Below are 24,202 nucleotides of genomic sequence, written 5' to 3'. Positions count from 1 at the left end.
TGTGGTGAAGAGGAACCCTCATTCACTATATATTTTGTTAAATAATGTAGGAATACTGCTATTTATTCAGCCATTAATTAAGCTGAATGAATTGGGCATGAACTGCACATTACTTTTGTATTTTATTGTATCACATGACATAGAGGTACAAAGCCTTCATGTTTGAGATTCAGCCATACAATGATGGAACACCCATCCCTCCACCAGTGCACATTTTCCATCACCGATGTCTAAGTATCCCCCCCCCTACACACACACATATCACAGTCCCCACCTTGCCTCTATGCAGACAATTTCCCCAATACTCTTTCTCTAATTTGGAGCATTACCCTCATTCATTATTGGTAGGAATTTCATCTAGTTCATCCTCTACACAAAGCGGCATGCAGATTTGTTAAAGTGAAAACAAAACTCTTATATGACCCAGCAATTCCACTTCTTGGCATCTACCCTCCCAAATACAAAACGTTAACTTGAAAAGATACATGCATACCTATATTCACTGCAACACTTAGTACAACAGTAGGAATATGAAAATAACCCAAATGTCCAATGAAAGATGAATGAATAAAGAAATAATGATGGAGGAATCTTGAAACAGCATTGAAAAGATTGGTATAATGCTCTGCAAATATAAAATAATGATTTTAATACTATGATATCTTAATAAAATAAGTAAACATTCATCCAAAAATGAACATAAATTATAATATGTATACACAATACAATATATTCAGCCATAAGAAAAGATGGTATCATGCAATTAACTGCAGCATGGATGTAACTGGAGGATATCATAATTGAAGTAAGTTGGGAGGAATATCAAATATCAGGTGATCTCACTCATTTGTGAAACATAGAGAGACAAAACAAAGAACTTGCCAGTACCGAACAACAAAATACCCTTGGCCTTGAAATACATAACTAAATGCCAAGCAGTGGGGAGAGGACAAGATGGAAAGACTAGACAGTGGTAGAGGGTCACAGGCACTTTGGAAGTGGTGAGGGTATGATAAATTTGTATGTTGATGCCATAAACTTTTTTAAGCCAACCAAGCTGTGCTCAGGTCTCACTGCTGGCTCTGTGCTCAGGAATCATTCCTGGCAGGGCTTGGGGTACCATATGTGTGCTGGGGATTGAACATGGGTCAGCTGCATGCATGGCAAGCGCCTTACCAACTGTACTCTCTAGCCCCTGGTACCATAAACTTTATTAACTACCAAAACTACAATACAATTTTAACAATAAAAATAAAATAAAAAATGTTTTTCAAAGGCTTGAAAAAGGGAAAGAATTCTAAAATAAGACACGAGCCTGGAGGGAGAGTATAGCAAGTAGGGTGCTTTCCTTGCATGTTGTCGACACAGGTTTGATCCCCGGCATTACATACAGTCCCCTGAGCCCACCAGAACTGATCCCTGAACATAGAACCTGGAGTAAGCCCTGAGCACCACCAGGCGTGGCCCAAGAACCAGAAATAAATAAGACATGAAACGCTCTACTCATAAAGAAAAAAAACCTAAATAAGATTAAAAGTCAACAATGGGGGCTGCAAGAATAGCCGAGATAAATACCAGGAGGTTTACTCCATGGCTTGGAGGCCAGCTTCACACTCTAGGGGTAAAGGCAGCTCAAATAGAGAAGGGAGTGCCAAATAAAAGGTATTGGGAAGATCCGCCCAGGATGGGAGATGCATGCTGAAAGTAGACTATAGACCGAACAGGATTGCCAGTCAATTCCTCTTTTGCAAACCACAACACCCAAAAGGAGAGAGAGAACAAAAGGGAATGCCCTGTCACAGAGGCAGGGTGGGATGGGGGCATGGGGGGTGGGAGGGATATTGGGATTAGTGATGGTGGAGAATGGGCATCAGTGGAGGGATGGGTACTCGATCATTGTATAACTGAAACCCAAGCACGAAAGTTTGTAAGTCTACAACTGTACCTCATGGTGTTTCACTAATAAAAATTAATTTTAAAAAATTACAGAAAAAAAATTGATGAACAACTGGAGGACAGTGAGAGTGACAGTCTTTATAAACTAAAAAAAGAACCAATGGGGGCTGGAGAGATCACACAGCGGGTAGGGCATTTGCCTTGCATGTGGCTGACCCGGGTTCGATTCCCAGCATCCCATATGGTCCCCTGAGCACTGCCAGGAGTAATTCCTGAGTGCAGACCCAGAAGTACCTCTGTGCACTACCGGGTGTGACCCAAAAAGCAAAAATAAATAAATAAATAAAAGTCAACAATGAGGGTGCCGGGGCCATAGCACAGCAGATAGGGCACTGGTCTTGCATGCTGCTGACCTAGATTCAATCTCCAGAACCCCCACAGGGTCTCCTGAGCTCACGAGGAATGGTCCCTGAGTGCAGAACCAGGAGTAACCCCTGATCACTGCTGGGTGTTGCCCAAAATGCTTCCCCCACAAAAAAGTCAAAAATAAAAATGCAAGCTTATAGATGGAAAACTACACTATCAACAACATTTGTAAGTGAAGAGAATCTTATTTAGAATATATAAAATAAACCCTAGACAATAATCAGAAGCATATACATAAAAAATCGACAAGAAATGTAAATTAGTACTTCACTGAAAAGAAAAGCCAAATGAACTATGAACCTAAGAAAATCTACTTAAACTTCATTAGCACTCAGGTAAGTTGAAACATACTCAACCCCACTGGCATTTACTTAGGTAAACGAAAATTCAAGTGACACTGAGACACCACCATTGAGCTGTGAGAAAAGTTAAAATTAAGTAGACTAAGAAGCTATAGGAGTGTTGAAGTGAAGCTCATATAGTATTAATACAAATATAAATGGGCATAATTGCCTGAGAAATTAGTCTGGCATTTACTAAAATTAATGATTTGCTTATACTCTAGCCCAGCAACTCTCCTAGGTACATATCAGGGAAAATCACAATGTGTATTTTACAAAACAAGTACAATGTTAGTCACAGAAGCACTATTTCTATTTCTGTGCGTTTGGGGGCCACACCCAGCTGTCCTCAGGTCTCCTGATGAGTTCAGGGGACCATATGTGGTGCTGAGGATCAAACCCGGGTCAACTCTGGTGCCACTCCAGCTCCAGGAGCACTATTTCTAATACCAAATTATGTGACAATTCCAAATGTTCCTCAACAATACAGTGGAAATGCTGCAGTACAATCACTCAATGGAATACTGCATGATAATGAAAATGAAAGATCTAAATATCTAACCTAAATGAATCTCAAAGATGTAGGGATCAGCAAAAAAATTCAGAAACAAGACTAATGATGCATGGTTCTATTTAGATATAGTAGGAGGAGAGGCAAAGCCATTCCATGAAGTTAGAAGTCAGAAGTCAGAAGAGAGATTACATTTGGGAGTTATTATTATAGGGCACGACTGGGATTTCAGAGGTCCTGATCATGTTCGGGGGCTAAAACTACACAATGTGTTTAATTTGTGATAATTCCTAAAGCTGTACACAAAAATGTACTTGTTTGGGGCCACACCCAGCAATGCTCAGGGGTAACTCCTGGCTCTGCACTTAGGAATCATTCCTGGTGGTTCTTGGGGTATCATATGGGATTCCAGGGATCAAACCTGGGTTGGCTACATGCAAGGCAAGTGCTCTATTCAGTGTACTATCACTCCAGTCCTGGTATATTGTGTTTAAATGCACTTTTTAATCTTTATTCTTAATAATTATTTTTAACAAATGTGCAACTGGTAGAAAATGGAAGTTTCCACTCCAACAAATGGTGCTGGAATCGTTAGATATATATGTACATATACAGGTTCCTGTCTTTTTATGAAGTTAAGCATCTATTCCTACATGACCCTGCAAGTGCACTAATAGGTATATTTACCAAAATGGAATTAGTAATCATATAAACCCAAAATCCTGGATGTGAATATTTCTCTGACAGCTATACTTATAATAAACAAAATCTTAAAATAATTCAAGTGATTTTTAATTAGTGAATGAATAAACTGGAATCCATGTTAGAACAGTGCAATAAAAATGAAAGAATACAACACAAATAACCCTATTATTATGCCAAGTGAAATAAGTCACATTCAAAAGCAACCTATGGTATGATTCTGTTTATATAAAAAGAGAAGAGGCAAAACCCACAGAGATCAAAATTCTATCAGTGATTACCAACGGTAAGTATGTAGCAAGGGACTGACCAGAAAGTAAATACTGTGAGATAACCATACTGTCTATATCTTCATGTGATAGTGTTTATATAGCTGTGTAAGTCTGTTCAAAACTTGAAGAACTATGTATCAAAGGCGGTGTACTGTATATAATATATATTATTTGATTACATAAAAATTTTGTAACCTAAATTTTTTGGCCTTGTTTTATTTTTTGTTGTTGTGGTACTTAAGAGGCTTACTCTAGGTTCTGTGCTCAGGGACCACTCTTGGCAGTGCTTGGGGACCATATATCGAGGATCAAACTGGGATTCACTGTATACTTTAATTTTATAGAATAACAACTTCTGTGTAAATATAAATTTCTCCATTCCTTCAGAAAACTATAGATCATCATAAAAAAAACAAAGAAAACCACACATAATCTACAACTTTAGTTTAACAATAAAAAATCTGACTAGCCAAAATTTAGCTATAAATAATAAACTCTAGAAAGAACCAAATTCTAGCTCAGCTGGCTTTCAAACTACTGCTATAATCTTTCGTATGAAGAGTCAGAAAAAAAACACTAAAGAGAATAGAAGAAGAGAGCAGAAAGCCTCAAAAATGAGCTGAAATCAGGCTCAGAAAGAAAAAGTCTACCATAAGTATAAAAATACTGAAAAACTGACTGGATGTAGCAAAGAACCAGCAACAGAAAAAGTGTGTGGCACTCAAGATGGCAACCATCATTAAAGGAGCAAAGGATAAAAGGTAACAAAGAATCACTGGCAGGGGGAGGGGGAGTTGGATAAAAAGGGAAAGAAAACTACAGATGGGGAATGGAGATTCAGGTAAGACAAAGAATGGCCAAAATATATGAAAGTAAGTCATTGCATACACATGGTTCCTCAAGGTATCAAGAGAAAATCATTAATTAAGAAAACTACATCTGACCTCGTTGACAAGTGTTCTTGAATTGAGAGCAATGCAATGAAAACAGTCTGCAACTGTTCAAAGCTTAAGAACAACAGGGGAGGGGGCTGGAGCTATAGCACGGCGGATAGGGCATTTGCCTTGCATGCGGCTGACCCAGATTCAATCCCCGGCATCCCATATGGTCCCCTGAGCACTGCCAGGAGTAATTCCTGAGTGTAAAGCCAGGAGTAACCCCTGTGCATCACCAGGTGTGACCCAAAAAGCCATAAAAAAAGAACAACAGGGGATCCAGAGAGAGAGAGAGGGCTGAAGCACAGGCTTTGCATGTAGAAAGCCCAATTTTGGACACAGCAGTGAATCCCGGAAGACAGCAGCCCACAGGAGATCTATCCAGACCCCATACCAAGCCAGTTCCACTTCAGATGGAGCGGTTGCGCCCTCTGCAACTCCAGATAAAACCCCAATGGCCACAAGCTTCCAGAAGAAAAACCCCGGTACCGGGTTCAGGGAACTAAGACTCCAGGCCACATGGTGGCAGCGGAGACTGGCCGTCCCTTCCCATCTCCCTGCCTACTTGGGGTCCTGGTTGTCATGCCCAAGATCTGCCTCCGAGCGCCATCTCAGCGCATCAACAGCTTTTGATCCAGAGACTCCCAAAGGAATCTCAAAATGGATTAGTTCCCTACAGAGATGTCCCTGGACCCCAACCATTTACGATTTTAGAATTCCAGAATTGCACAGTCACTTTCATGGCCGCATAACCTCTCATGATATTCATAATAAGCAACAGAAAATAAATTATTTAGCATCTGCTCCTGGCAGGCAGACTTGAATGGTATTGGGAAAATTAGAAATAATGGTGACGAGAATGTGTAATGGTGGTGGAATTGGTGTTGAAATATTGAATGTAATCAATTAATGTGAACAACCTTATGAAAATAAAATTAAAAAAGAAAAAAGGAAAGCCCAAGGTTGATCCCATGCACCACAGGGTCCCCTGAGAACTATTGGATTAACCCCTGAGCAGAGTCAGGAATAGCCCCTGAACACTGCCAGGCAGGACTAAAAAAAAAGGGCAATAAAAAATATTTCAAGAGACAAAAATTATTCACCACTGACATCAGCAAAATGAGTCTCAGTCTCCAAGCTCTTTTCATATAGCTTCTAGGCTATAGACACACAGGAACATAAAATGTCAAGCAGCTGGAGCCAGAGAGATAGTACAGGGGTTAAAGGTGCTTTCCTTATTCACAACTGACTCCAATGTGATCTCCAGCACCACATATGATCTCTCAGGCCCCACCAGAAGTGATCCCTGAGTAGAGACAGGAGTATGCCCTGACCACAGTTGGGTGTAGCCCCAACAATCCCTTCTTAATAAATCAAACAGCTATCAGAACCATCTTTGTCGAAACTCTGGAAAACAATCAAAATACTCATCAACCAAGCAAATACAGGATGGGTACACAAAAGGCAGATTAAAGAGAGTCACATTATTTTCATTTGCCCTTGCCCTATGAATTGGCAGTGACAGTCTGTCTTTTAAACAGTTTGAGAGCCAGAGCCCTGTCTCTGGAGAGAAAAATGTGTCTGTTCTAACCTGTCTAGCAACTATCAGAAGGACTGAGGAAACACCCATGTAAAGCACCCATGTGAAGTGGAATTTAGAAAAACAGGTATGTGACCACAACAAGATATATGTTCACAAAAGAATTGAGAAGAGTCTAACTGCATCAATTTTTCTCAAGTGTAGGAAATAAAATTTCCAAATTCCTCCATGAACCAAATAAAAATTTGATCCGTAAGGCTGGAAAACTACAGATCCATAACACTGATCAACCTCAATGAAACTATCTTAAATAAAACATAAACAGAATAAATCCATATTATGATAATATATCACAAATCAATAATATTTATTCTCAACTTATACTACCAGAAAATCCCATTTAAATAAAACTAAAGAGATACCTTTAAATATAAGATATGTTGCAAGAAAAATGGAGAACAATTCAATATCCAATCCTAATTAAAAAAAAAACAACACTAAGGAAGATTAGAATTGATGGCAGTTTCCAGCAGAAAGAGAGTACAGCGGGTAGGGTAATTGCCTTGCATGAAGTCAACCCAGGGTTATATCCCTGGTGCCACATATGGTCCCCTGAACACAGAGCCAGGAGTAAGCCCTGAGCACAGCCAGGAGTGGCCCACAAAGAAAAAAAATTATGGCGATTTCCTTAAAGTAACTGAAGACAAGTTAGACAAGAAGGGAAGGAAAATTCAACAAGTCAGTCAGAATCAGGGTGGCCTAAGACGTTCATTCCTTTCTTCTCCCCATTTCATGTACAACTAATCTAACATCTGTAATAAAACACATCAGGGAACCAGAGAGATCTGGCTCTGTACCCAAAAGCAGGTGGACTGGAATCAAACGTGGTACAAGAGCCAAGGGAGCAGTGGTAGGAGTTGGCAGTGTGACAGTATGTTTCTAGCAGAGAAAGGTGAAAATGGTGTGTATATATGCTTTGAGGAAGCAGTCAGCACACCTTCTTAGCTACAGTTGGAGGGACCCAGTCACTCTGAGAAGAGAACAGTGACTAGAAGAGATGAACCTATTTCCAACCATCTGCCTCAAGATTTTGGCTGAAGGACTGTCCAAAGTCCTCTGATGCTGTCCAACACCCGGCAAACCCCTTAGAGAAGCCATGAGTGAAGTGATCATCTCCAACTCTGCCACTCCCTCACCTTTTTCAGTTTTCTCCCCAGTTTGTATGTATATGTGTATACTCAATCCCAACTTTAGTAGCAAGTCAGCGCTGAAAATAAAAATTTAAAACTTGTGCTACAGTGCCACCTTCTGAAAAAGAAAATGAAGACTCCTAATTAGCAACCTGAACAGCTGGAAAATATATAAACAAGATCTTACCCGAGTAAGCAAGGTGCCACACATAGCCTTTTGAGCTCTCTCCCTGACTCTCTTCCTTATCAGCTGTACTTCCAATTCTTTATTAACGTAATTTTTTTGGCCTCATTTAAAAAATTTCTTCAGCTCCACAATTTGATTGGAGAAGAGGCACTTTTCATCTTACGCCATAAAAATCATGATAATGGGGCGGGTGCAAGAGTACCGCAGATAGGGCTCTTGCCTTGCACATGACTAGCCCGGGTTCGATCTCCAGCACCCCATATGGTCTCCCAAGTCTCTGATCATAGAGTCAGGAGTAAGCCTTGATCATTAACAAGTGTGGCCAAAATTCCCCAGTACTAAAATCCATGATAAATATAACAGAAAGAAAACAAGGGATGCAGAGATAGTACAGTGTGGGTAAGGTCCTTGTCTTGCATGTGGCAAACCTGGATTTGACCTTGGCAATGCATAAAGTCCCCTGAGCACAGCCAGGAGTACCCCCTGAGAAGCTGGGTGTGGCACCAAAACAAAACAAAAACAAGAAAATAACAAATTTACCAACAACTGAATCCAAAGACATGAATACTGTGAGCAAACAAATACAATTCAAGAATTGTAAGAAATACAACAGGCTGTAGGAAAATTAAAAGGTAAAACAATGGTCTTGTGAATAACTTTAATGAACAGGAGTACTTTACAAAAGAGGTTGAAATTCTAATCTAAAAGAACTGTGATGTTGAAGAACTCAGAAAATGAGATAAACAAGGGTTGGGGGGCAGATCTTGAGCACTTTGGTGGTAAAACTGTATACACCAAGACCACAAATGTCAACACTATTGTAAACACATTACCTTAACTATAAGAGTATGTTCAAGGGGGGTGGAGCGATAGTACAGCGATAGTACATGCAAGGAGGTTTGCCTTGCATGCGGCCGACCTGGGTTCAATACCCAGCATCCCATATGGTTCCCTGAGCACTGCCAGGAGTAATTTCTGAGTTCAAAGCCAGGAGTAACCCCTGTGAATTTCCGGGTGTGACCCAAAAAAGCCAAAAAAAAGAGTATCTTTAAAAGGAGTGCTTCTGTTTACAATAGCCAGAATCTGGAAAAAACCTGAGTGCCCGAGAACAGATGACTGGTTAATGAAACTTTGGTACATCTACACAATGGAGTACTATGTGGCTTTTAGAAAAGATGAAGTCATGAAATTTCATACAAGTGATACTACATGGAAAGTATCATGCTAAGTGAAATGACTCAGAAAGAAAGGGACAGACATAGAAAAATTTCATCTGGGGAACATAAAGTAACAAAATAGGAGACTAACACCCAAGAGTGGCGGACATTAGTACCTGGAATTTTGCTCCATGGCCTGGAGGCCAGCCACACATGCTAGGGGAAAAGGCAGCTCAGATAGAGAAGGGAGCACCAAATAAAGGGTATTGGGAGGATCCTCCCAGGATGAGAGATGCATGCTGAAAGTAGACTATAGACCAAACATGATTTCCACTCAATGCCTCTTTTGCAAACCACAGCACCCAAAAGGAGAAAGAGAACAAAAGGGAATGCCCTGCCACAGAGGCAGGGTGGAATGAAGGGAATGGGGGGTAGGAGGGATACTGGGATCCATGGTGGTGAAAAATGGGCACTGGTGGAGGGATGGGTACTCGAACATTGTATAATTGAAACCCAAGCACAAAAATTTTTAAGTCTACAACTGTACCTCATGGTGGTTCGCTAATCAAAATTTAAAAAAAAGAGTGGGCTGAGGGGAAGCAGAGGAGAGAGACAGGAGTAAATGGAGAGGATATTGGAATAAACTACAACCGACATCAAACTAAAGAAATTAATTAATTAATTAATTAATTAAAAAATAAAAGGAGTGTTTGCTTCAATCTTACATATACAAAAACTGGAAAAATAGAGATTATAGTTACAAAAGATCGCCCATAAAATTCACAGTTTATCTATCAAATGAAACTCAACAGACCAGAAAAGACAATGATGGGATGTACTAAAAAAAATCAATCAATAAAAGCAATATCTCATCAAGAATACTCTAGCCAGTGGGTTATCATCAAACTTGAAGGAATTATACAAAGCTTAATGAACAAACAACAGCTTAGGATGCTCATCATCTTGAAATCAGTTTTTCAAGAAGCATTAAAGGAGCTTCTAAAAAGACAGGGCAAACTTCACATACATTTATAATTTCTATAAAATTATTACAATAAATTACTTCACCTCAATTGTCACACTTAATGTCAATGGATTGAAACGCACCAATCAAGAGGCACAAAGCGGCAACATGGATCAGAAAACTGATCTATCAACTTTCTGCTGCTTACAAGAGATACATATGACAAATAATATGGGTAAAATCAGATTAAAATTCAAAGGCGACAAAACAATTTTGTTCTGGTTTTTAGTCTGCCATACTCAGGGTGTACTCTTGGATCTGTGCTCAGGAATCACTGCTGGCGGTGCTCAGGGGACCATATGGGGTACTGGGAATTGAACCTGGGTCTGGCGCTTACAAGGCAAGCACCCTACCTGCTGTACTATCTCTCCAGGCTACAAAAAAAAACTCTTATGAGCAAACAATTGCCTAACAAGGGTTAGGAAGAGGGCTGAAGTAGTAGTACAGAAAGTAGGGCACCATCAGGGTATCAGGATGATGGACCAACAGGATTTTTAAAACAACTAATAGATCTGAAGAAAGATAATAATAGCAACACAACAGTAGTACGATATTTAACAATCCTCTCTCACTGCTTATTAAATCAATTAGGCAAAATTTCAATAAGGAAATACTAACCTTCAAATAAGAAATAAAAAGATGGGTCTAACAAGCTTAGAGCTACAGTACAGCAAGTAGGGTACTTGCCCTGCACGCTGCCAACTGGGTCTGATACTTCAGCATTCCTGAGTCTACTGGGAGGGCGTCCTGAGTACTGAGCCAGGAGTAACCTCTGAGCACCGGTAGGTATAGCAAAAAAGGATCCAACAGACCTGCATAGGGCTCTTCATCCCAAGAAATTTGAGTCTACATTCTTCTCTAGTACACAGAGGATATAATCCAAAATAAGACAACATGCTGTAACACAAAATATATCTTCATAAAGTATAAAAAACAGAAATCCTATCAACTATTTTCCCAGACCACAATGCTTTGAAAGTATAAATGAATCACAAACAGAAACTGGGGAAATATTTGGAAATTACTATTAAACAACTAGTGGGTCAAAGTGTAAATCAAAGAAGAAACCACACAATTCCTGGGGAAAAAAGTGAGAATAAAGACACAGCACACCAGAACATACAGATCATACAAAACACAGAAAAAGCTATGTTAAGAAAGAGGTTAAGACAGAGGTTCAGGTAACCAGAGAGACAGTATAGCCAGTAGGGCTCTTACCTCTAAACAGTTGCCCTTAGGTTCAATCCTGGGTATGGCATATGGTCTACCAAGCCCCACCAGAGGTGATACCTGAGCACACAGCCAGGAATAAGTCCCGAGCACAGCAGAGGGTAGCCCTAAAACAAAATGATGGCAGCTCCCAGCAATGCAACTCTTCATCAGGAAGAAAGAGCCCAAATAAATAACTATACACCTTCAGTTACTAGATAAGACCAACAAAGGGAATCCAAACTAAGCAGTGGGGAAATAACACTTAAGGTAGAAATCAACAAAACAGAAACAAAAAAGACAATTTTAACAATCAATAAAACCAAAAGTTGACTTAAGACGACAAAAAATAAATCAATAAACCATGAGTTAAGACTCACAAAAAAGGGAAACTCCTAACAGAACAAATAAAAAATGAAAAGTGAGAAAGGCAAGACACAGAAAGTCAAAGAATTACTAAAAATTACTATGAAAAACAGATCGCAGCAATCACAGCGAGGGAGCTGCTCTGCTATGTACGAAATGAAACCCTGACCCAGAAGCAGGTCATCTATGAAAGAGCCTCCAATGCGGCACTTGCTAAGGTCTCGGGGCTAGGACGAATGGAGATGTTATTGGTGCCTGCTTGAGTAAATCGATGAACAACAGGATGACAGTGACAGTGACAGTGACTATGAAAAAGTTTATGCCACAAAATTGGAGAACCTAGAAGCGATGGACAGTTGAGAGAGAAAGAGACTTGAGAGAGAAAGAGAGAGTTGAGAGAGAAAGAGAGAGAAGAGAAGAGAGAGAGAGAAGAAAAGCACCTGACATAGAGGCTGTTGGGGGTGTGGGTGGGGGTAAAGGAAGGGAAACTGGGGACACTGGTGCTGGGAAACCAAGGGATGTGTGTTGGAACACTATATGACTAGAACCTATCATGAACAGCCTTGTAAGGGTCTATTTCACAGCGATTCAATAAAAATATCTTTTTTTAATTAAAAATTTATTGAACTCTTTTAACCTTCCAAGACTGAATGAGAAAAAATTGAGATTTCCTGAAATGTAAGGAAATTGAAACAGTAATAAAAAATCCACTCCCCACAAAAAAAAATCTAAGCCCAGATGGGTTTACAGTCAAATTATCCCAACCTTCCAAAGAAGACTGATTCCCAATTATTCTCAGGCTCTTCCAGAGTTGAAGAAACAGGAATCCTTCCAGTTTTTATAAGACAAACATTATGCTGGTGCCTAAAAATAGACAGGGACATCTCAACAAGACAACATAACTGATGAGCACAGATGCGAAAATCCTCAACAAATTATTAGCAAATTGAATCCAACAATATAAAAAAGGATTATACACCATGATCAAGTAAAATCTGTCCCACAGATGCAAGGATGACCTAATATCACAAGTCAATCAACATCACACACTACTATCAATATAAGGGGGAAAAACATATGACTGTATCAATAGATGCAGAGAAAGCATTTAACAAGCTCCAACACCCAATGATCAAAACAACTTCCAATAAAATAGGGACAGAAGAAACTCTCCTCAATACAGCTAAAGCCACTAACCACAAACCCATAGCTACTCTCATATATGACAGTAAAAATCTGAAAGCCCTGCCTCTGAAATCAGGCGTAAGGCAGGACAGAAGCTATAGTACAGCATGAAAGGCATTTGCCTTGCACACAGCCAACCTGGGTTCAATCCCTGGGTTCAATGGTCCCTCCAGCACTGCCAGGAGTGATCCGTAACTGTAGAGCCAGGAGTAAGCCAGGAATAAGTAACTTTTACAGTTCAAAGTAGCAGGTTACAGGACCAAAGAAATAGTACAGTGGGTAAGGCAACTGCCTTGTACATTGCTGACCTGGGTTGGATCCCCAGCACCATATGGTCCTCCAAGCCCCGCCTGGAGAGATGCCTGAATGTGGAACCAAGAGTAAACCCTGATCACTGCCAGATGTCGATCAGAAAACAAACAAACAAATAAATAAATAACAGGCTACAAATTCAACACAGAAATCCATGGTATTTCAATATGCAGACAATGAAGTAGAAGAGGGGAAAACCCTATTCACAACTGTTCCTCAAAAAAAATGAAGTACCTGGGACCAAAGACATAGTACAAAGGCTAAGGCACTCAACTTGCATGTGATCAACATCAGGTTAATCCCCAACAGAACATATAGTCCCCCAAGTACCACCAGGAGTGATCCCTGAGCAGAGAACCACAAGTAAGCCTTCTGCAATGCTAGGTATGCTCCCCCCTGTTTTTAACATAGAGTTAAAAATAGGGAGAATAGATAAGAACATTTCCTTTTATTTTTTTTTAATTTTTATTAGTGAGATACCATGAGGTACACTTTGTAGAGTTACAAATTTTGGTGCTTGGGTTTCAGTTATGCAATGATCAAGTACCCATCCCTCCACCAGTGCCCATTCCCCACCACCAATGATCCCAGTATCCCTCCCACCCCCCATACCTACATCCCACCCTGCCTCTGTGGCAGGGCATTTCCTTTTGTTTTCTCTCTCCTTTTGGGTGCTATAGTTTGCAAAAGAGGCATTGAATGGCAATCCTGTTCGGTCTATAGTCTGCTTTCAGCATGCATCTCCCATCCTGGGAGGATCCTCCCTACACCCTTTACTTGGTGCTCCCTTCTCTGTCTGAGCTGCCTTTTCCCCTAGCATGTGTGGCTGGCCTCCAAGACATGGAGCAAAATTCCTGGTACTAATGTCCGCCACTCTTGGGCGTTAGTCTCCTATTTTGTTACTTTATATTCCCCAGATGAATGCAATTTTTCTATGTCTGTTCCTCTCTTTCTGACTCATTTCACTTAGCATGATACTTTCCATGTAGTACCAATAGAACATTTCCTTTTAAAAGACACACAGGAGCTGGGGTGATAGTACAGCAGTACAGCATTTGCTTGCACGCTGCTGACCCCGGCATCTCATATGGTCCTCTGTGCACCACCAGGAGTAATTCTTGAGTGCAGAGCCAGGACTAACCTCTGAGCATCACTGGGTGTGACCCAGAAAGCAAAAATAAAAAGACATACAAATGGCAATATGTATATTTAAAAATGCTCTCCTTGGGGCTGGAGCAATGGCAGGGCAGTTAGGGCATTGGCCTTGCACGTGGCCAACCTGAGTTCAATTCCCAGCATCCCATTTGGTCCCTCGAGCACCACCAGGAGTAATTCTTGAGTGCAAAGCCAGGAGTAACCCCTATGGATAGCCGAGTGTGAGCCCCCCAAAAAAGCTCTCCATCACTGATCATGAGGGAAATGCAAATGAAAACAACAATAAGATATCAGCTTACACCAGTGAGACTGGCACACATCAAATAAAAAAGAATGAAAACAATCAGCAATCAGTACTGGCATGGATGTTGGGGAAAAAGGACCCTTTATCCACAGTTGATTGGAATGTCCACTGGTAAAATTCTTTTTTTTTTTTTGGCTTTTTGGGGCCACATCCGGTGATGCGCAGGGTTTACTCCTGGCTTTGCACTCAGGAATTACTCCTGGCAGTGCTGGGGGGACCATATGGGATGCTGGGAATCAAACCCGGGTCAGCCGCTTGCAAGGCAAATGCCCTACCCACTGTACTATCACTCCAGCCCCCTGGTTCAAATTCTTTGTAAAACAATATGGACACATTTCAAAATAACAAAAACAAAAACTAATAATTGAGTTTCTAGGTAACCCAGCAACTCCACTTCTTGGCATCTACCCCAAGGTCTAAAAACAAATTGAAAAGACATTTGCATTCCAATTGTGCATTCATTACAGCACTATTCACAACAGGCAAAATTTGGAAACAACCCAAATACCCAAGAGCAAATGACTGGATAAAGAAATTGCGGAGTATATACGCAGTGGAAGAATACTACTCAGCTATCCAAAAAAGAGAAAATGATACAAAATGCCACCACACGGATGGACCCAGAGGGTATCATGCTAAGTGAAGTCAGTCAGAAGGAAAGAGGTAGAATCAAAAAGATTTCTCTCATATATAGGATATCAAAAAACTCAATTAGATAACAACAAATGGCTTAAGGCAAGAGAAACTAAGAGCTGGTCTACAGAACTGAGCCTTCCCAGGAGGGGAGGTATCCTTGGAACAGTGGTGGAGGGAAGCAGGCACTCTGGTGGTGGGTGTTGTACTGGAACTTTGTATGTACGAAACTTTATCATTAACAGTATTAACAGTATTGTAAATCACTGTCTCAGTAAAAATGAAAGGAATTATGTTAGAATTCTTCAGCTTATCTGTTTTATTTGAGCCAGGAGTAACCCCCAAATACCACCAAGTGTGGCCAAAATCATATATATATATGTATATATACACACAATTTCCAGTCTAAACATTAATAAAGGAAAAATACATTTGTGATTGCTTAGGACTGGAGAGGAAAATGGGAAATGAGTGACTTCTACTGGGAGATATTGTTTAATTTTTAATCAAGAATTTATATTTATCAAACCTAGGGTCTCACACATGTAAGGCAAGTAGTCTACCACTGAGCACCAATCTGGGATATAGTTTCTTCTGGGGGGTAACAAAAATGTTCTAAATCAATTATGGTTATTGTTGCACATTTCCATGAATATACTAAAACACATAAATCTTTATAATTAAATGAGCAAATTTTATGACATGTGAATTATGTCAATAAACTTATTTAAAAATAAAACCATGTACAAAAAAGGTGCGGTGCATTATATATACATATATATACATATATACACACACACATATATATACATATATACACACACACATATATATACATACACATACATACATCTGGAATGTAATTCAGTTATGAGAAAGGAGGATAAACGAAAGCTGTGTACCCTTTGTTCTTGCTTTCTTGGAGGTAATGACACTTGATAAGTATTAGCATTAAGTCCTTAAGACCACATGATAAAATAATGTGATTTAGGGTTGGACTGACCACATTAGAAAGACCAATTTTGTAAAGTTGAGTAGGAACCTTGAGTTACTCCCAGGTTGCTGGCGACCAAACATGTTGATCTACCACTAGCTACTAAGATGACTAAACAAATATTGACAATACCAAATGCTGGCAAAAATATTAAGCAACTGTATTTTTCTTACATTACTGGAAGAAATTGAAAATGATCAAACCACTCTATGGGGAAGGATATTCACCCAATACCCTTCTGATAAGGGGTTAATATCAAGGGTATACAAGGCACTGGTTGAACTCTACATGAAGAAAACATCCAATCCCATCAGAAAAAAAGGTGATGAAATGAACAGAAACTTTCTCAAAGAAAAAATCTGAATGGCCAAAAGGCACATGAAAAAATACCCTTCACCGCTAATCATTAGGGAGATACAGATCAAAACAAAAATGAGATACCATCTCATACCACAGAGACTTGCCCACATCCAAAAGAATAAAAGCAACCGGTGTTGGCATGGATGTGGGGATAAAGAGACTCTCCTTCACTGCTGGGAATGCCGACTAGCCCAGCCTTTTTGGAAAACAATATGGAAATTTCTCAAAAAACTATAAATTGAGCTCCCATTTGACCCAGCAATACCACTTCTGGGAATATACCTGGGAGATGCAAAAAAGTACAGTAGAAATGACATCTGCACCTCTGTGTTCACTGCTGCACTGTTTACAATCGCCAGAATTTGGAAAAAAAAACCTGAGTGCCCGAGAACAGATGACTGGTTAAAGAAACTTTAGTATATTTTACACAATGGAATACTATGCAGCTGTTAGAAAAGATGAAACCATGAAATTTGCATTTAATTGGATGGATATGGAGAATATTATGCTAAATGAAATTAGTCAGAGAGGGAAAAACATAGAATCACTGCACTCATTTGTGGAATATAAAGTAACATAATAGGAGACTAATACCTAAGGATAGCAGTGATAAGGGCCAGGAGGATTGCTCCACAGCTTGGAAACAAGTCTCACATGCTGGGGGAAAAGGCAGCTGAGATAGAGAAGGGATCACTAAGTAAATGATGGTTGGAGGGCTCACTCGGGATGGGAGGTGCGTGCTGAAATTAGGCTATGGACCAAACATGATGACTAACTGCAAACCTTAATACCCAAAAGGAGAGAAAGAGTAAAAGGGAATGTGCCTACCACAGAGGCAGGGGGTGAAAAGAGGTGGGGGTAGTGGGAGGGATACTGGGAACATCGGTGGTGGAGAAAGGTACTGATGGAGGGATGGGTATTCAAACATTGTATTACTGAAGTGTAATCATGAAAGTTTATAAGTCTGTAACTGTATATCATGGTGACTCATTAAAATAAAAAAAAATTTAAATGATGAAACTACTCTATTAAACAATTAGGCAGACTCTTGAAAAGTTAAATAAACTTGCTACATAATCAAACAATTCAATATTTACAGAAAAACATGTTCACACAAAACCTTGTGTATGACTGTTTGAAGTACATCAATTCAAGAGTGGTACATCTATACCATGGAATAACACTCGGCAATTAAAAAAAAGAACTTCTGACACACACAATAACTTGAGTGAATCACCAAAAGAAAAACTCTGTCCCAAAAGTTATAGTATAATTTGATTTATACCACATCCTTGAAATGACGAATTTCTAGAAATGGAGATCAGAAGTTGTTAGAGATTTATAAAGTGGATACAGGACAGGGAAGCAGATGTAATATAAAATCACAATATAAGAGACAGAACTTTCTTAACTATCTCTTTGTCAATATTCTGGCCATATTACATATTTTTGTTTTGACGCCACACCCAGCTATGCTCAGCACTTGCTTACTCCTGGTTCTGCACTCAGGGATCACTCCTAGTAGGGCTCAAGGGACCATAGTGGGGCCAGGGATGGAACCCTGGAACCCTGATCAGCTATGTGTAAGGCATGTGCCTTACCTGCTGTATAGTCTCTCCAGCCTCCTACACACTTTTACAAGATGTTACAATTGAAGGTAAAGGTAAAGGTAAAGGTAAAGGCCCTCCCGTTGATCATCAATTTGCTCAAGCGGGCTCAGTAACGTCTCCATTGGAGACTTTGTTGTTACTGTGTCTGGCATATCGAATACGTCACAGGGAGCTTGCCAGGCTCTGCCGTGCGGGCGAGATACTCTCGGTAGCTTGCCAGGCTCTCCGAGAGGGGCGGAGGAACCGAACTCAGGTCGGCCATGTTGGCTGCGTGCAAGGCAAACGCCCTACCGCTGTGCTATCGCTCCAGCCCTCAAATTGAAGGAACTGGCAAAGTGTTATTGGAATAGCCCTCACAATTGAAGGAACTGGCAAAGTGTTATTGAAATATCCATTATTCTCACAAATACATGTCAATCAACTATCTCAAAAGAAACATATATTTTTTAAAAAGGTCATATACCATGATTCCCTTGAATTATTACACAACCAATATGACAGTAATTAGATGTGCGTTAACTTGAGGTTGTAGGTAGGGGAGGACATATCTATAAAGGGGAAGGAAGCATGAGGCACTTTGTGGGTAATGAAACAATTCTCCATCCTATAGTTTAGTTATACCAATACCAAATCTCTGTTATGATCAAAACAGAAAACAAAGTCATTGTGCTATACACTAATTTTAAAAAATTGGGGGGGCTGGGAATATAGCTCAAAGGACTGGTGCACAAGTCTTACGTATGCTAGACCCTGAATTTGACTCTGGGCACCACAAGGTCAGCCCCCTAGCACTCAAAAGACATGACCCTGGTAAGCCCCAGCACTGCCAGGCAAACACTGGTCAGGCCTGCATTGTGGGCCCTGTAATGCCTCCTGGATTCCCAGACACCACTAAGGAGCCCCTATAAAAAAATAAACATTATCTGTAAGTGAAATAAACAGACAGATGGTAGGCTATAAGTATCCACATTATTTTTTTTGTCTCTTGGCCAAACAAAAACCAAAATCCAACTTGAAAAAGCTACTCCAGGAAAATAATTTGCAATACAAAAAGGTTATCTATTTCACTCCCAAATTATATTTTTCCATTATGTGTACAATCCACTGAGGAACATCATTGGAAATATATACAAAGAATGCATTTATCACCAGGCGATGGTTGAAGACAATCCCACCATCTACATGAAAACCTAACAAAGAAATGCCTTAAAAGGCAATTACAGGAAACATTTATTTCCCCGAGGATGTGGTATCCTCTCTCCAGATGAGTAAAGTAATCTACATTTCCCTCTGTCTGCAAAAGATTTGGGGCTATCATCTGTAAAACATAAATCCTTTGCTACATCCTAGATCTTCTACTTGTCTAACAATCTAACTTGGCCCTGATGTGCTAACTCTCATTTTCCATAATCCTAATGATTATTTACAATTTCCTATTTTATGTGAGATTCCTACATGGCTCATCTCATAGAGTAAAACAGGAACAGACAACATACTTACCCAGGTCTCAACCATTTCTTGCTCTTCTTGGGAAAAGTCAGAGATTTGTAAACCCTGAGCTGAAGAGTAGAGGAGGAGAGCATATGAGTAGTCTACTCAGGCTTTCAGTACCCATATTTATATATGTCTATATATAAAATGAGTCACTTTGAATATGTCTAATGTTCAGGACATTTGGGCAAACATATGGTTTTAACCACATATTTGTGACTTCTTTTTACTTACATGTTATGATTTCTTTTATACTATATTCCTTTTTTTTTGCTTTTTGGGTCACACCCGGCGATGCACAGGGGTTACTCCTGGTTTGTGCACTCAGGAATTACTCCTGGCAGTGTTCGGGGGACCATATGGGATGCTGGGAATCGAACCCGGGTCGGCCGCGAACAAGGCAAATGCCCTACCCGCTTTGCTTTCACTCCAGTACCACTACTATATTCCTTTTTTAATTGAGTCACTGTGAATTACAAAGTTACAAAGATATATGATTGAGTTTAAGGTATATTGTTCCGCCACCAATCCCTTTAGCAGCACCCACCACTCTACACCAGTGTCACCAGTTTCCCTCCCACCCCTCAGCCTACCTCTGTAGCAGGCACTGTCCCCCTTCTACATTGTCCTAGTGTTCCTTCCCTAACTTATCCCCCTCACCCTAGCCCCAGTGCCAAATTTATTGTAGGGTTGTGACCAAAAAAATTGTATTTCTAGGTATCTTCCTTAAAGAAATAAGATATTTTAATTCCTCTGTAAGGACCTCAGCATTTATTTTAACCATGCCATATATAGATCATCCTATATGACCCTTGATATGGGATTAATAAGGAAATACAAGGGGTGAAATGCTATGGAACTATTTAAAATCATATGTGGAATGGTACTTTGGGAGAGCATATGCTACCTAAATTTAGAAAAAAATCCAAGTTATAGAATATATTTTCAAGTTGAATTCCAATATCTCCTAAATGAATAAAATGGCAGATACTACTGCAGGGACCCATTTAAAATTAGGTATTAATAGTTTACAGATACATACCTTGTATAAAACCTCATAAACAGAGTGAAATAAGTTCCTTTAAACTTTCTTTTCTTCTATTTTCTGACTCATCTGTACTTCGAATGAAACGTTAAATGCCCCCAAACACTTCACTTTAAGACTAGTTACCCCCATGTTTTCAGCCCGATCCTCCCATGTCCCAAAGCAAGAAGTCCCACTCACCCATCCCAAGGTCTTGAGTAGCCCCAAGTCAGGTGAAGCCTTTCGGGTGCCTCTTTTTCCTTCTTACCTCGCTGGAGCCCTCTGGGCCGGAGCTGGAAATCTTTGAGTGCAGAATCCCTCTAAGTGGAGCATTCGATCCAGGCCTTACCTCGGGCTAGGGCGACGGGAAGGGGGTGGGGGGGAGAAAGACGCGGTGTCTATGAATATTTTACACAAGTCACTATGCTGGAAACGTGTGCAAACCAAAGTTTAATAAGCCTCACTCAATCCTGACCAGTCACACTTTAGTCACACAACTTAAGACCAGACCTTCATTCTTTTTTAAACTAACCTCTCGGTTCCCCAGTCTTTCACTCCTCAAGCCCTCTTAGGAATCACCCCCACCACCCACCACCTCCCTTCATTTTTCAAAGGTCCCTCTTCATTTGTTCTGAGCTCCCCATCACTTCTAGCACTTACCCACTGAGCCTCACTCGCACTCTCGACAATTTTTAGCGCCCGGTAGAGAAAACCGTTATAAGAATTGGCCCCTACAAGCACTTCCGTTTTGGGATCTACTCGGGCTCCGCAAGCAACAGGGCTGCAGAGATCGCTTGTGCGCACGCCCAGTATGAGTTTTGAGGGTCCCTCCGCCAAGAGTCAACATGGGGCCTCCTTCCGCACACCCGACGGGAAGATGACGGAGTCACGGAGCAGGCGCAGTGGAAGCTGGCCGCGCTGGTGACGTCATTTCTAGAGATGGTCACGCCCATCGTCTCTTTTTCTCTAGTTGAGACTGCCCTGTCGAGCAGGTATTCTTTACTTTTAGGGGACCACCATTTCTAAGATTTTAAAGACCAGTTTCCTAATGGCTGGAAGTGCCCAATTAAAGGAAATTTTATCAGGCAGTAGTGTGGTGTCTTGAACTTGGACATCAGCATCGGATTTGCAGGTGAAACTGTACAGGAAGACAGGGAGAGTCGCCAAACGGTTTATAGGGCACAAAGAATTGCAGGTAGATGAAGGTTACTAGCTCCACCCAGTGGCTAAACCTGGGAATTTCACAGTCTAGCTGTATGCAAACAAGGAACTCAGGAATAAGTGGCATGCACAAATCCTGGGAGGGAGGGGATTGTTAAGTAGTTCCTGACAGTGATAAACTGATGGGTAAGGATGATACCCTCTCATCACAGGAGACAATTATGGTGACCGAAAAAAATTGATAACATAGGTATCTCAAGGCAAAGAGATTTCTGGTGAAGGCACATCTGTTGCAAAGACACCGAAGTACCACCTAGATTGTCCCATTGAAGGAACAGAAATAGTCTGTCAGAAATGTAGGCGATGTAGACAAGGGAGAGTCGAGTGGGAGCCAAATTAGGGCTTTCTCTGTCATGGACAGCGCTCATATTTAATTCTTACATAATAGGACTCCATACAGGATCTGATTACATTTTAAAATATATAAGATACATATTTGACTCATGTCTTGCACCACCAGAACTCTGGAACAGACTGCCACTATTTGCATTAGTTCCCTTGGATATCCAGGTAGTGTTCTAAATATTGAGCAGAAAAGAATAGAACCAAAAAAACTGTACAGCAGGACATAGCTTGTTTTTCCTCATCTCTGTGCTAGTTTTAGGATGATGGCAGTACCTAATTTATTTGGTTGTAATGACAAGTAAATTGATAGTGGTGAATGGTTTAGAAAACTGCCTGGTACACATCAAGTGCTATGTTTGATTGTTGTTGTCATATAAAATTTGATGTATTTTTATATGACATATTTTTTTGGTTTTGGGGTAACACTTGGCAATGCTCAGGTGTGGTTTTCAAAATAATAGTGTGGGCATGAGAGGAACGAGAGCAGTCGGTGGCCAAGAGCCACCTCCGTAGGCCAGTCCATGGCAACGGACAGACGAAGGACCAGGAGAACAGAGAAACAGGGGAACTGGGCCCCAGGCTGGTTGGTAGTTGGGTTATTTCTCTCTTCTCTCCAAAGTAGTCCAATCTCTCCCCTTACAGCACAATCGCAGTTGAAGATTTGGTCGTAGTCCCAGTCATCCTAGTTCCATCATCCTTGTCTCCTCATAGACTTCAAAGTCCTCTCTACCCTTCTTACCCCTCACAGCATAGTTATATAGAAATCATGAAAGGCAGGGGTACACAAAAGTGGGGTTGAACATTGTCATAACAACAAACATGTAAAGCTACTCCTTCAGGGGAAGTTCTAGGGGATTGATTTATGGACAAAATCTTATCTGAGGGTTCAGCACTCCAGATTACTCAAAGACCAACTCAAAGGCAGGATTCCATCCAGGATGTATTGCTTTATACTTTCCTCAACTAGTAATCCATTTAAACAATCATAGTAAATTTACTTCTTATAATATTTCTTGTAATTTTGTATGAACACAGTAAGAGATATATTAAAGCTTAAAGGTTAACTCTTCCTGGGAACATCTCACCATACATCCCAGACTATAAGCCAGGCTACTCCTTCCCAACCCCAGCAGGGTCTCCATTCAGTTACTTCTTTTTGGGTGATGACAGAGTCTGTCCCATGACCATGTTCTTAACTAATTTATATTTATAGTGCTTAGTTTGTCCCCTTTTGATGCCAGGGTAGCTTACAGCTTGCCCTGGGTCCATCCAGTCCCTTCGTCGGGACCCTGCTTTTGGAGTGCCTGGAACTAAGAGCAACTGAGGCTTAAGTTAAGTAATTATGGATGCCCAGGAGTAAATATTATTTGTAGTTAATTAACTCCCATGTTACAAAAGCATAGCATAGCATCAACTGTATTCCTGTCTCTATACAAAAATAACATTGCTAAATCATGGAAGTGACATAAAGAAAAGAGAAAAGCAATGTAGGATTATTAGCGCTTGATGGAATTAGGTGTGCCTCAGGGGCACTGTTGTGGGAGTAACTCAATAAACCTAAGCTCCTTGAGGGAGGAGCAAGGAGAACTCAATATTATCCAACACTCATGGCTCTGTATTCAGAAATTACATCTGACAGGCTTGGGGGACCATATGGAATACCGGGGACCAAATCCAGGTAGGCTGAGTGCAAGGTAAAAGTGCCCTATCCATTGCACTATCTCTCCAGCCTCCGGATGTGTGTAAAACTTCTGTCAATAAAAAGGAAAAATAGAAGGCTAGTTTCTGGAGAACAGAACTGTTGTGAGTAAA

General features: G+C 40.5%; 1 protein-coding gene across 1 annotated transcript in view; it reads right to left on the bottom strand.

Moving 5' to 3' along the window:
• LOC130036689 (zinc finger protein 182) overlaps window positions 1–21,587 on the bottom strand; it is a 53,523-nt gene extending 31,936 nt beyond the window's left edge. Inside the window, exons 1-3 of the mRNA XM_056128582.1 lie at window positions 21,485–21,587; window positions 21,026–21,179; window positions 19,810–19,868 (exon numbers count right to left, since the gene is read on the bottom strand). Of these exons, the coding sequence (XP_055984557.1) occupies window positions 19,810–19,868; window positions 21,026–21,029 (63 nt within the window). The 5' untranslated portion in view covers window positions 21,030–21,179; window positions 21,485–21,587. The remainder of the gene's footprint in view (window positions 1–19,809; window positions 19,869–21,025; window positions 21,180–21,484) is intronic.
• Window positions 21,588–24,202: the final 2,615 nt, after the last annotated feature.

This window comes from Sorex fumeus, unplaced genomic scaffold (genome assembly GCF_029834395.1).
Source record: "Sorex fumeus unplaced genomic scaffold, SorFum_2.1 ptg000065l, whole genome shotgun sequence".
Classification (NCBI taxonomy): Eukaryota; Metazoa; Chordata; class Mammalia; order Eulipotyphla; family Soricidae; genus Sorex; species Sorex fumeus.
Note: the sequence above shows the minus strand (reverse complement) of the source record. Positions and strands in the feature narration are given on the sequence as shown.